Source organism: Mobula birostris, chromosome 8, assembly GCF_030028105.1.
Source record: "Mobula birostris isolate sMobBir1 chromosome 8, sMobBir1.hap1, whole genome shotgun sequence".
Taxonomy (NCBI): Eukaryota; Metazoa; Chordata; class Chondrichthyes; order Myliobatiformes; family Myliobatidae; genus Mobula; species Mobula birostris.
The window spans coordinates 130,145,605-130,161,473 of NC_092377.1; the positions used below are offsets into that span (position 1 = coordinate 130,145,605).

The window sequence follows — 15,869 nt, forward strand, 5'->3', positions numbered from 1 at the left end:
GGAAAAGCTCGCAGCATTAGGCCACAGTGGTTCACGGGTCCATTTGTGGGTAAGACCGCGACGAGACTGAGCTCTTGCCTTCATGTAGACACCGTGATGCAAACAGCCGCAGCGATCCGGGGGGACGCATTCGCTCCCGTCGCGGATGTAGCCCGGATCACAGAAACACCCTTCCGAGCACGACTCGTTGCAGTGTAAAGCGGGGGAACTGAAGACACAATCCCGGCCGCACTCATTCCCACACGCCTCATAGTGACTGTTGGCCGGACACCGGATGCCTGGAAGAGAGAACGACAGAATAAACCTCGCCAACGCTCTGCGCAATACTCTCAAACCTTCTCTACAAGACTCTGTACATTTTGCTGCCTCGGTGAAGCCAGGAAAGCTTGCCGTACCCCTGCTTCCCCCGGAAGCTAAAGAAATTCAGCGTGTTCCCGATACCCCTCCCCCGATTTATTACCATCATCCATAGAAAGTACACCGCGTGAGGCGGGGTCTTTGATTTATTGGCTGTTTTTCTAAGGCAGCGAGGTAAACATGCGCTATGATAAACTTACTTGCAGTAACATCACAGGCACATGTCAGCATCAGATAAACCATATTCACAAGAAAAAACATATTTTACAAGGAAGAACACAATTAGAACAACAAAAGTTCATTGTAGTGCAAAGTTGATATACTGAGGCGGTGATTAGGGGTGTGCCGGTTGGTTCAGGAACCGAATTGTTGAAGGAAAGTAGCTGTTCCTGAACCTGGTGATGTGGGACTTCAGGCTTCTGTATCTCCTGCCCCACGGGAACCGTGAGAAGATAGCATGGCCCTTTGATAATGGATTTTGCCGCCTTGAGTCAGTACCTCCTGGTGGGAAGGGATGTATTGGATTGAGCCCACGACTCTGATGGCCTTTTCCGTGCTGTAATTGTTATATGGTTATATGTAGTGCAAAGTGGTCCTGGTGTTGCTATACTGAGATACTGATTAGGGTTGTGCTGATTGGTTCAAGAACCGAATTGTTGAAGGGAAGTAGCTGTTCCTGAACCTGGTGATGTGGGACTTCAGGCATCTGTATCTCCTGCCCGATGGTAATTGAGAGAAGATGGCGTCGCCCGGATGGTGGGGATCTTTGATGACGGATGTTGCCTTCTCAGGTGGGACATTCGGGGGCTGAGGCGTGACCTGACAGAAGTTTATAAAGTCACGAGGGGTTCCAGATCAACAAAGCAAGGTCCCCTTGTGACTTATCAAATGCCTTTCTGAAAATCATATTACCAAATATGGTACCCCTATGCCATATATGGTTTTTCCAAGGCATTTGATGAGATACCCCAGGCAAGGCTTATTGAGAAAGTAAGGAGGCATGGGATCTAAGGGGACATTGCTTTGTTGATCCAGAACTGGCTTGCACACAGAAGGCAAAGAGTGGTTATAGACCGGTCATATTCTGCATGGAGGTTGGTGATCAGTGCTGTGCCTCAGGGATCTGTTCGGGGACCCCTATTCTTTGTGATTTTTATAAATGACTTGGATGAGGAAGTGGATGGATGGATTAGTAAATTTGCTGATGACACAAAGGTTGGGGGTGTTGTGGATAGTGTGGAGGGCTGTCAAAGGTTACATCACGACATTCATAGGAAACAGAACTGGGCTGAGAAGTGGCAGGTGGAGTTCAACCCAGGTAAGTGTGAAGTGGTTCATTTTGGTGGGTCAAATATGATGGCAGAATATAGTATGAATGGTAAGACTCTTGGAAGTGTGGAGGATCAGAGGGATCTTGGGGTCCGAGTCCATAGGACACTCAAAGCTGCTGCGCAGGTTGCCTGTGTGGTTAAGAAGGCATATGGTGTATTGGCATTCATCAACCATGGGATTGAGTTCAAGAGCTGAGAGGTAATGTTACAGCTATATAGGATCCTGGTCAGACCCCGCTTGGAGTACTGCGCTCAGTTCTGGTCATCGTACTGCAGGAAGGATGTGGAAACTATAGTAAGGGTGCAGAGGAGATTTACAAGGATGTTGCCTGGATTGGAAAACATGCCTTATGAGAATAGGTTGAGAGAACTTGGCCTTTTCTCCTTGGAGCGATGGAAGATGAGTGATGACCTGATAGAGGATAAGATGATGAGAGGCAATGATCATGAGGATAGTCAGAGGCTTAATCCCAGGTCTGAAATAGCTAACACGAGAGGGCACAGTTTTAAAGTGCTTGGAAGTAGGTACAGAGGAGTTGTCGGGAGTAAGTTGTTTTTTTTTAAACGCAGAGAGTGATGAGTGCGTGGAATAAGCTGCCGGTGACAGTGGTGATGTGGATGCAATAGGGTCTTTTAAGAGACTCCTGGTTAGGTACATGAACGTTAGAAACATAGAGTGCTATGGGTAACCCGAGGTTTTTTCTAAAGTACATGTTCGGCACAGCATTGTGGGCCGAAGGGCCTGTATTGTGCTGTTGGTTTCCCATGTTTCTAACAATCCCTCGCGAGACATTCCACCCATTCCAGAGATTAGTTCGTTGTGACCCCAGTCTTATCCTGGTAACACGAGATCTTGAGGGATCCAGGGAGAGCTGGCTAATTAGATCCCGATTGCTCAGTGGTAGGAAGCAGAGGGTGCTGGTTGTTTCTTGGACTGGAAGCCCAGGACTGGTGGTGTTCAGAGCTCGGTGTTGTGACTATCTACTTCAGTGTTTGTCATTGTGATCTACATTATTAATTTGTAGAAGGCACGATACATGAATTTGCGGATGACACCACAACAGGCAGTGTCGTTGACAGCAAAGATGGTCATCAGGATTTACAAGATTGACTGCGTAAGTGGGCTGAGAAATGGCAAGTAAAGTTTAATTCGGATAAGTGTGAGGTTTTGCTTTTTGGGGAGACAAAGGAGCGGGAAGGGTTTTCACAGTAAACGTTAAGGTCCTGGAGAGCGTTGTAGAACGCAGGGACCAAGAAGTACAGGTACATTGGTCCCTAAAAATGATGACACAGGTAGACAGGGCAGCGAAGAAGCCGGTTAGCACGCTGCTTTCATCAGCCAGGGCTCTGAGTAGAGGAGTTGAATGTAAGATGTTGTTGCGGCCATATTAGAAATGTTGTACTCACCCTATTGTAGTAAAGTTGTCATTAATATGGAAAGGGATCAGATGAGATTTACGAGGATGTTGCGGGACTCGAAGACCTGAGATATGGGGAGAGGTTGGGCAGGTTGGGACTTTATTCATTGGATCGTAGAAACTCAGGAATACTCTTATAAACGGGGCATAGATAGGGTACACGCATAAAGTTCCCCACCCCCAGGGCTGAGGAATCCAGAACTAGAGGGCTTCGCGCTTGAGACCCTGATATTTCCGACAGGCGGACCCTACCGCAGAATGTCTCGGTCCTCCAGGGCTCTGGCCTCATCCCGACTGAGCGGCAAGCCTCGGCATAGCTGGAGAGAGCCTGGCAGAGGGAGGCCTCCAGGCCGCCGGTGGCGCATAGGTCATAGACGCAGCTCTGCTCGAAATCCTGAGGGTTGATAGCGGCATGGCAGAGTCGGAAGGGGCCGGCCCGGACTCCGAGGAGGCCGCAGGAGGACGACAAGGAGTAGCGCTCCGCCTCGGGGCAGACTCCGCACCTACCGGTGCAGGAGTCCCGGCATACGTCCCGTCCGCTACCGCCGTCCGCCCTCCAACTGGCCCCGAATATCCCCAGCGAGGTCGTAAGGTTCCCGCTGCGGGTGCGCATGTCGTCGGAGGGGTCCCCGTTCATGTTCCCGCACATCCCACAGACGGCTCCGTGATAGGATCCGGGCAGGGTGATCGATGCGCGGTGGGAGCCATCGTAGGTCACGGTCAGTCCGAAGTCCGCTGTCGCCCTCATAGTGAGTCCGTCCGTCTGGACTTGGAGTCGGCCGTCCTCCAGGAAGACCGGGACGGAACTGCGGGTCCCGTTCACCTGCAAGAGAATCGTCAGGGCTGTATCAGTCCCAAGACAAATCCCACAGCCCCGCATCAGTCCCAAAACAAATCCCACAGCCCCGCACCAGTCCCTCAACTCATCGCACTGCCGCCTTCTCTCCCATAGCACTGTCAGTCCCTAAACCATGCCCATTGCCCACGCTCTCCCCATCGCCTTATCAGTCAGCCCTGAACCTAATCCCACTGTCCCATTTCAAACCCCAAACATTCAATCCCAATCTAATCACAATCACTCTCCGCCCAGATAGCGTCCGGCATCAGGACGAATTCCACCTATTTCAAGCCAAAGTTAATTGAATAAAACAATTATTCTCCCGCCGATTTACCAGGACGTAGTCGGCAGTCCCCTTGAGCATGATAACTTCAGTTCCGTAGACCAGGAGACGGACGAGTCTCACCCACGATACGGCCTCGCTCCCGCGGTTCTCGTTCGCTCCCTCCACCCTGTAGTAGGTCAGGTTGTACAGATCATCACACAGCTCGGACAGGACATAGGTGCACGTCCCCTGGAAGTGGATGACCCTCTGGTCGAAGGTGTAGTAGTGGGGGTCTCCGTAAACGTTGCAGGTCTTCATCGAGACTGGGCGGCAGGCGTGGAACGGTGGAGCAGGGACGCAGATTTCGACCGCGCCGCACGGTTCAGAAACACACGTTAGCGACCCCGCCGAGGAACATTTACATTTGGTTTGGCAGCTTCCATTGACCCACACTGTCTGATTTTCCCGAATGTACTTTCCTGTGGAAATATTTAATGCGTTACACACTTACTCCGGAGCAACCCCCCAGGTTAACAGGAATCAGAATCCGGTTTATTGTCATTGACATATGACACGAAATTTGTTGCTTTGATTTCTGAATGTTTCGTGCACCCATGAACACTACCGAGATATTTCTCTTTTGCACTATCCAACTTCTCTGTCGATCTCTTTATCTATCCAACTATTTATCCATCTATCTACCTAATTTATTTATTTATGTACAGTATGTATATAGTCCATATTTATTTATTCATTCTCTAATTTAGTTGTTTATTGTAACGTATAGTACGTTTAAGTATTGCACTATACGGCTGCAACAGAACAAGATTTTTCACAACGTTTGTCAGTGATTTTAAAAAACCTGATTTTGATTCTTTTTTTTGCAGGAGGGGTACTTTACAATCTCCTCCCTTTCAGGATTGAGGGCAATATTGAACATCAGAACAGCGAAACGCTTCAACTGCTGTTGTCTTCCGTTCTGTACTTTACCCTCTAGGCTTTTGATCCCTACCACTGATTGATTTTGGGTCCAATTCTACACCTTCCCTTCATTCATGTACCTAGAGTTATGGAACCATAGAAAAACACAGTACAGAAACAGGCCCATCGACTTATCTTAACCATGTCGAACCATTTAAACTGTCCACTCGCATCAACTTGCACCGACACCAGAGCCCTCCATACCCCTACATCCAGACTTCTCCAATTGACATGCACCGTTTGCGCTGGCAGCTCGTTACCTTCTGGGTGAAGAAGTTTCCTCCCATGTTCCCCTTAAACTTTTCACCTTTATCCCTTAACCCATGACCTCTAGTTGCAGTTTCACAACCTCAGTGAAAAAAGACGGCTTGCATTCACCGTATTTATACCCCTAATAATTTTGTATATCTCTATCAAATCTCCCCTCAATCTTATACGTTCCAAGGTTTCAAGTCCAAACCTTGTACAATCTTTCCTTATAATTCATGTCAACCAGACCCAGTAATATACTTGTAAATGTTCTCTGTACTCTTTCAGCCTTATTAACACCTTTTCTGTAGGTAGGTGGCCAAAACTACACACAATACTCCAAATTATTCCTCATTGTTGTCTTATACAACTTCACCGTAACATCCCATCTCCTGTACGCACTACATTGATTTATGAAGGCAAATGTGCCTCTTAACGACCCTATCTGTCTGTGATGCCACTTTCAGCGATCTAAGCTTCTCTTAAATGTTGTAATTGAACACACACCTACGACTTCCACTGGCAGCTTATTACACACTCACACCACACGCTTAGTGAAGAAGTTCTCCTTTAGATTCCCCTTACTCTTAAGTATTTTACTTTAACGGATAACATCTAGTTCTGCATGCACTCACCCTATCTATACCCCTCAAACTTTATACACGTCTATTCAAGCTCTACCCCCTCACCCCGCCATTTCCCGCACTCCAGCGAATAAAGTCCTAACCTGCTCAGCTGTCTGTGTAACTCCAATCCTCAAGTCCCGGCAATATCCTTGTAAATTTTCTCTGCATTCTATCACGCTTATTTCAATTTTCTTGCAGACCAAGACCCCCATTCAAGCCAGCCCCACTTGCCAGTGTTTGGCCCACATTCCTCAACACCTTTCCTATCCGTGTACCTGTCCGAGTGTCTTTTGAACTGTTGTCAATGTACCTGCCTCAGCAACTTCCTCTGGCAGCTAGTTCCACATATGGACCACCCTCTAAGTGAAAAATGCCCTCAGATTCCTGTTATTTTTTCTCCCCTCTCACGATAAATCTGTGCTCTCTGTTCTTGTTTCCCCAATTCTGTTCATTTACCATATCCATAACCTAATGGTTTTATACTCCGCTGTAAGATCACTTTCCAGTGTCCGACACTCCAATAAATAAAGTCCAAGGTTGTCAAACCTGTTCCTATATCTCAGTTCCTCGCGTGCTGACAACATCCGTGTAAATCTTTTCTGCGCTCTTTCCAGTTTAGTTAAGTGTTCATACCATCTATGCTCGTCGTGAGTTTAACATCACGATAAGATCGCCCCTTAGGCTCAATCGCTATCAGATTAATATCAAATTAAAAGTCCAGTGAAGCATAATTAAGTTGATATAATCAGTTCAGAGTGTATCTGTGATCACAAGAGCAAGAAATGGGACTTAATTGCAAATTATATTCTCCGCAAACTAGAAATCGGGCGCTGGGGGTGGGGTGGGGGGGGGGGGTAGTGGAGGGGAAGAGAGAGATAGGAGAGAGTGGAAGTGTGTGTGACAGGAAGAGAGCTATTCTAATTAAAAGCACTGGTTCAATTCACTAATTTAATTGAATATTCCTTACCATTATATATACAACCCCCGAGTGCTTCGAATGCATCCGTCCTGAAGACCCACCGACCAGGTTCGTCCACGTTGCTAATTGTCTCGATATCGATGATCTCTGACGTCTGCGACCCAGGAATCATGAAAAATCTCGTGGAGTCCCCGCTGTTGAAGCCAGCCTGTTTGGGGATGGGGTGGGGTGCGGGGGTTGGGGGTTTGGTGGTAGACATTAACTCCGACAATCCGTTATCGCGGATTCCTTTATCTTGAAACCCGCCGGAACCCCACTTCCCGCTCGCTTTAAACTCACCGAGAACCCGTTTCCTGCTCGCATTTAACCCAACGGGAACCCGTTTGACGCGATGGAGTGGGCGGGATAATTTGTTTCTTATAGTGCGGGAGTCTAGCACTAGCGGGCACAGCCTCAAAATAGAAGGTCGTCTCTTCAGAACAGATATAAGGAGGAATTTCTTTAGCTATTGGACGGTGAATCTGTGGAAGTCATTGGCACGGGCGGCTGTGGGGGCTAAGTCATTGGGTATACAGTATTTAAAGAGAGGTTGATAGGTTCTTGAGTAGTAACAGTGTCAATGGCAAAGGGCAGACCAGAGGAGAATGAGTTCTGAGGGACAATAGAGAAGCTACGATGGAATGGCGGAGCTCACTCGATGAGCCTAATGGCCCAATTCTGCTCCAATGTCTTACTGTCTCGCTTTCCTATTCTGATCACATATACCTGTGCTGGAGTCCCGCCAAGTCCGGTCAACGTGTTGCCACCACTCGCTGTCCCGGTAGTCCATTCAATATTCCCGTAGTTAAAGATGATAAATGATTGTAACCCATTGGTAATCAGGACCGCCTGGAAACTGTTCACCTACAAGGTAAAAAATAGTCACACTGTGACGCCGAGTGTGAAAGGGCGGCGAAGATTCGATATTACATACGAGAGAATATCTGCAGATGCTGGAAATCTAAGCAACACACGCAAAATGCTGGTGGAATTCAGCAGGCCAGGTACGATCTATGGAAAAGAGAAACCAGTCGAGCTTTACTGATGTGATGATGAAGGTCTCGGCACGAAACGTCCCGAAAATCTTTTCCATCGATGCTGCCTGGCCTGCTGAATACCTGCGATATTACGTAGACGTATTACACTCAGAAACAGTTTTAATTCACAGCTTTTTAATCTAATGCGGTAGTATAACATCGAGGTTAAATCAGTGAGGGCAGGAAACGGGGTCGGGTGGGTTTCACGGGAGCAGGAATCGGAGTCTCCGTGTGTTCAAAGGGAGCGAGAAGCGAGGTCTCAGCTGGTTTAAGGGGGCGAGGAACATCAAGTAATAAACTGCTTGACCAATAATTGACTTCTGAAATGACACGGGACCGGATTATTGGAAATTGATCTCAGAAGCCATACTGGGTATTCGAATGTACTGAATGAATACCTTGGAGGACCGGGAGCCATAATAAGTAACGTTATCCCAAGTAGCCACAAACACCCAGCGGGCTTGAAATTCGAGTCCGGGTGAGTACTTGCGGACGTCCGCCGTGGCCCGTTGCAGTAACGCTTCCTCGGTACTCTCGCGATAGTAGATGTTACCTCGCAGGGTATTGTCTATATCTGCCCAGAACGGGGCAATGAAGGCGCGCCCATCCGATAGTGGGAATGTGGTAGAGGTGTACTGGCTCACGGGCACGACAAAGGAGATGACACCGTTGTTGTTGACCTGTGGGGTTTAGCATTAGTAGCGTTAATCGGTGCAGCAGACCCCACGCCTTACCACAGAGGGTAAGAACGGTTCCAGGGCCGACAGTTCATTCAATTCCCCGCAAACACAGACATTCCTCGACCCGCTGAGGTCCTCCGGATTGTTTGTTGCTCCAGATTCCACCCCCATTTTCTCTCTCTTGTCTCTTTTCAGAGTCACTTTGTAACAGAATCGAGCTATTCGCACCATCAAGCCTCCCCCGCCGTTCCATCGTGGCTGATTTATTATCCTCGTCAACCCCACTGACTGAACAAGAACCTATCAGCCTCCGTTTTAAATATACCAAAATGACTTAGCCTCCTCAGCTGTTTGTGGCGCGATTTCCACTGATTCACAGCACTCTGGCTTAAAAAAATTCCTAAATTATGTTTTCAATGGACGTCCCTCAATTCTGATGCTGTGTCCTCTGTTGTTAGACTCCCCCATTATAGGAAACAGCCTCTCTACGTTCCACTCTCTTTAGGCTTTTCACTTTCCAATAGGTTTCAATGAGACCCCCTCTCATTTTTCTGAACTGCAGCGAGTACAGAGGCAGAGCCATCAAACGTTCCTCATACGTTAACCCTTTCACACCCAGCATCATTCTCGTGAACCTCCTCGGGCCCTCTCCGATACCAGCGTATCTTTTCTTAGATAAGGGGCCAAAAACTGCTCACAATGCTCCAAGTGCAGTCTGAAAAATGTCTTATAAAGCCTCAGTATTAAACACTTACTCTTATATTCTCGTCCTCCCGAAATGAATGCTAATATTGCATTTGCCTTCTTCACCACTGACTCAATTTACAAGTTAGCTTTTAGGGAATGCTGCACAAGGACTCCCAGGTATCTTTGCAGTTCTGATTTCTGATTTTTCTCCCCATTTAGAAAATAGTCTACGTTTTTATTCCTTCTACCAAAGAGTATGACCATGCACTTCCCAATACGATATTGCAACTGTCTTTTCTTCGTCCATTCTCCAATATTATATAAATCCTTCTGCAGACTCCCTGCTTTCTCAACACCACGGACCCCTCCACCTATCCTTGTATCATCCTCAGTTTTGGCTACAAAGCCGTCAATTCCATTATCTTAACCATTGACAGATATCATGAAAAGAAGCAATCCCAACACCAACCCTGTGGCGGTGCTGAACTAATTAAATTGGCATCTCAATGCCTAACTAAAGTAATCCTGCCTGCCAAGACAATACCCATATCTTTCCATTCTCTGCACATTTGTCTACCTATCGAGGAGCCACTTTAAATGCCTTTACATATTTGCCTCCACCACCATTCCTGGCAACACATTCCATCCACTCACTACTCTGTGTGTAAAACATTTGACCCCACATCTCCCATGAAACTACCCCTTCTCACTTTAGAAGCAGGCCCTCTACCCTGGGGAATAGACACTGTCTGGTCGACTCCATCTATGCCTCACCAGGGAGAAGCCGCCTCATCCCAAAACACACCAGTGCACTTACATACAAGGAGTTGTAGGATCTTTCAAAGAATGGGAACGATGTTGAAATGGTTATGCTTGGGGAGCTTCCATCATCGCTGACCGGAGTGGTGATATCGCCACTACTGTGACCAAATGGGTAGAACAAATCGCCTGTAAAACCACAGCAACATTGAGTTCACCATTGCAGAAATAGGCACCGTTACAATTATTCTTGAATATGACATGAGAATCAGCCAGTGTAATCAAAGACCCCAGCCACCCCAGATGTTCTCTGGTCTCCCCACTCCCATTGGGAAGAAGACATGAGTACCTGAAAACATGTACCACCTGGCTCAACGACAGCTTCTGCTCCACTGTTATGAAACCATTAAATGGTTCCTTAGTGCAATAAAAAGGACTCTCAGCCTCACAATCTCTTCTCCTCATGGCCTTTGCACCTTATTGTCTGCACTGTGCTTTCTCTGTCGCTGTTACACTTTGTTCTGCATTCAGTGACCACTTTACTTCGTTCTACCTCAAGGCACTGTTTAATGTGAAGACCAGCTAGCTGAGATTCTCCCTGACATCTTCAGCATCTCCCTGAGCAGCGCCGTCGTTCCTACGTGCTTCAAGGCCGCCACAATCGTCCGCGCGCCGAAGAAGCCTTCAGTGTCCTGTCTCAACAACTACCGTCCCGTCGCACTCACATCCATCATCATGAAGTTTTTCGAGAGGCTCGTCATGAGGCACATCAAGACCCTGCTGCCCCCCTCACTGCCCCCCACTGCAGATCGCGTACCGTCCTAACCGTTCAACAGACGACGCCATTGCCATCACCTTCCACCTGGCCCTAACCCACCTGGACAGAAAACACACGTACGTTCGAATGCTGTTCATAGACTTCAGTTCAGCATTCAACACAATCATTCCTCAGAATCTGTTTGGAACGCTGAGCCTACTGGGCCTGGACACCTCCCTCTGCAACTGGATCCTAGACTTCCTGACTGGGAGACCTCAGTCAGTCCGATCGGAAGCAGCATCTCCAACTCCATCACACTGAGCACGGGGGCCTCCCAGGGCTGTGTGCTCAGTCCACTGCTGTTCACTCTGCTGACCCACGACTGTGCTGCAACACACAGCTCGAACCACATCATCAAGTTCACCGATGACACGACCGTGGTGTGTCTCATCAGCAAGAACGATGAGTCAGCATACAGAGAGGAGGTGCAGAGGCTAACGGACTGGTGCAGAGCCAACAACCTGTCTCTGAATGTGAACGAAACAAAAGAGATGGTTGTTGACTTCAGGAGGACACAGAACGACCACTCTCCGCTGAACATTGACGACTCCTCCGTAGAGATCGTTAAGAGCACCAGATTTCTTGGTGTTCACCTGGCGGAGAATCTCACCTGGTCCCTCAACACCAGCTCCATAGCAAAGAAAGCCCAGCAGCGTCTCTACTTTCTGCGAAGGCTGAGAAATGTCCATCTCCCACCCCCATCCTCACCACATTCTACAGGGGTTGTATCGAGAGCATCCTGAGCAGCTGCATCACTGCCTGGTTCGGAAATTGCACCATCTCGGATCGCAAGACCCTGCAGCGGATAGTGAGGTCAGCTGAGAAGATCATCGGGGTCTCTCTTCCCGCCATTACAGTCATTTACACCACACACTGCATCCGTAAAGCAAACAGCATTATGAAGGAAACCACGTACCCCTCATACAAACTATTCTCCCTCCTGCCATCTGGCAAAAGGCACCAAAGTAATCGTGCTCTCACGACCAGACTATGTAACAGTTTCTTCCCCCAAGTCATCAGACTCCTCAATAACCAGAGCCTGGACTGACACCAACCAACTGCCCTCTACTGTGCCTATTGTCTTGTTTATTATTTATTGTAATGCCTGCACTGTTTTGTGCACTTTATGCAGTCCTAGTCTAGTAGTCCAGTACTCTGTAGTCTAGTGGAGTTTTATGTTGTTTTACGTAGTTCGGTGTAGTTTTTGTATTGTTCATGTAGAACCATGGTCCTGAAAAACGTCTCGTTTTTACTGTGTACTGTACCAGCAGTTATGGTCGAAATGACAATAAAAAGTGACTTGACTTAACTTGACTAATGATCTGATCTGTGTGGACTTTACGCAAGATATATCTCGATACATGTGACAAGAATATTCCAATTCCAGTTCGTCTGGTAGCTCATTCCATATACTCACACCCTCTCTGTGAAAAACATTACCTTTAAGTTTCACCCTCTCTTTTTCAACCACTGCCCTCTAGTTTTGTACTCCTCTACCCTGAGGTAAACAACTGTGAGTGCTATCTATAAACCCGGTAATGCGTATTGGTTAATTAATGTCACATGTGACCTGATATAATTAAAAAAAAACTTTGTTTTGCATGCCATCCATACAGATCATTTCATTGCAATGGTGCATTGAGGGAAAAATGAATAAAGTCGTACATTTACGAAGAAATTGCTGTGCTGGTCAACAATAAGATGCAAGATCATAACGAGATAGATTGTGAGGTTAAGAGTCCATCTTATCATATGAGGGAACTATTTAATAGTCTTATCACCATGGCGTAGAAGCTGTCCTTGAGCCTGGTGGTACATGCTTTCAGGCTTTTGTGCCTTTGGCCCAATGAGAGAGGAGAGAAGAAAGAATGTCGAGGATGGCTGGTATCTTTGATTGTAGAATGCAGAACAGTACATCACAGCAAAGGCCCTTCATCCCATGATGCTGTGTGACCTGTATAAACCCACTCCACATTCAACCGATCCCTTCCTTCCTATAGAGCCCACAACCCGGCAGTTTTCTATCATTCATGTGCCTATCTAAGATTTTCTTAAATGTCTCCAATGCACCTGCCTCTACCACCACCCCAGGCACTGCAGTCCACACACCCACTACTTTGTGTAAAATACCTACCACCGATATCCCGCCAAACTTTCCAACACTGACCTTCAACCTGTACAAGAAACCTTACCCCGTACATCCCCACTTATTTATTGGCCTCTGGTGACCTGGGGAAAAACATGTTGGCTCTACATTCGATCCATGCCTCTCCTAATTTTATACACCTCTATCAAGTGCCTCTTAACTTTTGTCACTTCATAAAGAAAAGACCCATCTTATTCAATGCAATGCACTCAAAATGTGTAGGAACTCAACAGGCCAGGCAGCGTCTATGGAAAACAGTCACCAGTCGACGCTCTGGGCCGAGACCCTTCAACAGGACTGGAAAAAGAGACGAGAAGTCAGAATAAGAAGGCTGGGAAGGGTGGTGAGTGGAGAGTACAAGGTAGTAGGTGATATGTGAAACCAGGAGGTGGAGAGCGGGTGAAGTAAAGAGCTGGGAAGTTGTTTCGTGAAAGAGAAAAAGGACCGGAGGTGGGAGAATCTGATAAGATTGGGTAAAAGACCATGCCAGAAAGGGAACCAGGACAAGCTCCAGAGGGAGGCGATGGGTTCGTGCCATCAGGTTGGAAGCTACCCTGATGAAATATAAGGTCTTGCTCCTCCAGTCTGAGTGTGGCCTCATTGCGGTAGGAGAGGAGGCCATGGACTGACACGTTGGAATGGGATTGGGAAGTAGAATTGAAATGGCTGGCTACCGGACAATCCTGCTCATTCTGATGGATAGAGTGTAGGTACTTAGTGAAGTGATCTCCAGATATGTGTCAGGTCTCACCAATAACTCAAGAGGCCACGATGGGAGCACCGGATACAGTGGATCACTACAGCAGATTCACAGGTGAAGTGTCGCCTCACCTGGAAGGACTGTTTGGGGCCCTGAATGGTCGTGAGGAAGGTGGTATAGGACTAGGTGTGGCACTTGTGCCTTTGCAAGGATACGTTCCAGGAGGGAGATCGATGGGGAGGGACAAGTGGACAAGGGAGTCATGTAGGAAAGCGGAAAGTGCAGGGGAGGGGAAAGGTGTGCTGGTGGTGGGACTCCATTGGAGATGGCGGAAGTTACAGAGAATTGTGTGCCGCATGCGGAGACTGATGGGGTGGTAGGTGAGGACAAGATCCCTTTCACTGGTGTGGCATTTGGAGAATGGGGTACGTTTGCAGATGTACGTGAAATGGAAGAGATGCGGGTGAGGGCAGTCTTGGTGGTGGAGGAAAGAAAGACTCTTTCTTTGAAGAAGGAGGACATCTCATTAGTTCTGGAATGAAAAGCCTCTTCCTGAGAACAGATGCAGCGGAGACAGAGGACGACAAGTGACAGGGTGGGAAGAGGCATAGGCCAGGTAGCTGTGAGAGTCAGGAGTGTATAAAAGATAGCAATAAATAGACAGTCTCCAGAGATAGAGACAGAGAGATCGAGAAAGGGGAGGGAGATGTCTGAAATGGACCAGGTAGATTTGAGAGCAGGGTGGGAGTTGATGAAGTCGACGGGCTGAACATTGATGCAGGAGGCAGCATCAATGCAGTTGTCGATGTAGGGTAGGAAGAGTTCGGGAGTGATACTAGTGTAGGCTCGGAACATGGACGGTTCTACCCACCTTGTTCAACATTTCTTCACTGAGGCAGTGAGATTGTCACTCCTCAACTTCCTTTCCTCCAGGGAAAACAGTCCCTGTCTATCTATCATTTCCTTGTAACTCAAGCCTTCCAGTCCCAGGAACACCCTCGCGAGTCTTCCCTGTATCATCTGCAGTTTTATGACATCCTCTTGTAGTTGGGCGACCAGAACCTAACACAATACTTCGTGCAGTCTCCTGATGTCTTGTGCAACTGTAACATAACGTCCCAACCCCTTTTCTTATTGCTCTGACCAGAATAACAAACGTTCTTTTCACCGCTCTGTCCACCTGTGTCACTACTTTTAGGGAAGCTTTATCTATCTCTCTTTCTTTGATTCTGTCTAGTATTAAATACATATCTGCCCAGAAATATCAGCACTCTTTTTCTGCATAGGGAGAGGCTCTTGGCCCATCAAATCTGTGCTGACAATTTTAGTCAAGGCATTCAGTTAAAGAGTAAGAGCGTTGCGTTACAGCCTTATAAAACAGTAGTTAGGTCACATTTGGGGCATTGCATTTAGTTACGGTCGCCCATAAACAGCAAGGATGTAAAGGTTTTGGAGAGGGTGCAGAAGAGGTTCATCAGGATGCTGCCTGGTTAGGAGGGCATGAGATATAAGGAGAGGTTGGACAAACTTGTGTTGTTCCCTCTGGAGCAGAAGAGGCTGAGGGGAGATCCGAAAGAGGTTTATAAGATAATGAGAGGCATAGATTAGAGAGATGGTATCTAATACTAGAGGATGTGTGTTTAAGTTGGCGGGGGGGGGGGGGGAGTTCAAAGGAGATGTGCGGGGCAAGTTTTCTTACACTGAGAGTGGTGGATACCTGTAATATGCTGCCTGAGGTGATGGTGGAGGCAGATATGATAGGGGTGTTTAAGAGACTCTTAGCTAAGCACATGAATGTGCAGGGAATGGAGGGATATCGACATTGTGTAGACAGAAGGGATTAGTTCTGTTAGTTTGGCAGAACATTGCGGGCTGAAGGGCTGTAATGTTTTGTGTTTTATGTACAGTTATCACGTGGAGTGATTTTGTGTGCTTTTAACTCTTGCCATGGTAGTTCATAGTTAGCCCGATACTATTACAGCTCAGGGTGTCGGAGTTCAGAGTTCAATTACGGCATCCT

The 15,869-nt window shown here is 47.5% G+C and overlaps 1 protein-coding gene across 1 annotated transcript in view; it reads right to left on the bottom strand.

Annotated features, from left to right (window-relative positions):
- The window catches only part of LOC140201708 (alpha-tectorin-like), a 52,915-nt gene that overhangs the window by 23,337 nt on the left and 13,709 nt on the right, over window positions 1-15,869 (bottom strand). Inside the window, exons 6-12 of the mRNA XM_072266254.1 lie at window positions 10,245-10,375; window positions 8,459-8,740; window positions 7,750-7,887; window positions 7,033-7,192; window positions 4,279-4,688; window positions 3,359-3,929; window positions 79-278 (exon numbers count right to left, since the gene is read on the bottom strand). Of these exons, the coding sequence (XP_072122355.1) occupies window positions 79-278; window positions 3,359-3,929; window positions 4,279-4,688; window positions 7,033-7,192; window positions 7,750-7,887; window positions 8,459-8,740; window positions 10,245-10,375 (1,892 nt within the window). The remainder of the gene's footprint in view (window positions 1-78; window positions 279-3,358; window positions 3,930-4,278; window positions 4,689-7,032; window positions 7,193-7,749; window positions 7,888-8,458; window positions 8,741-10,244; window positions 10,376-15,869) is intronic.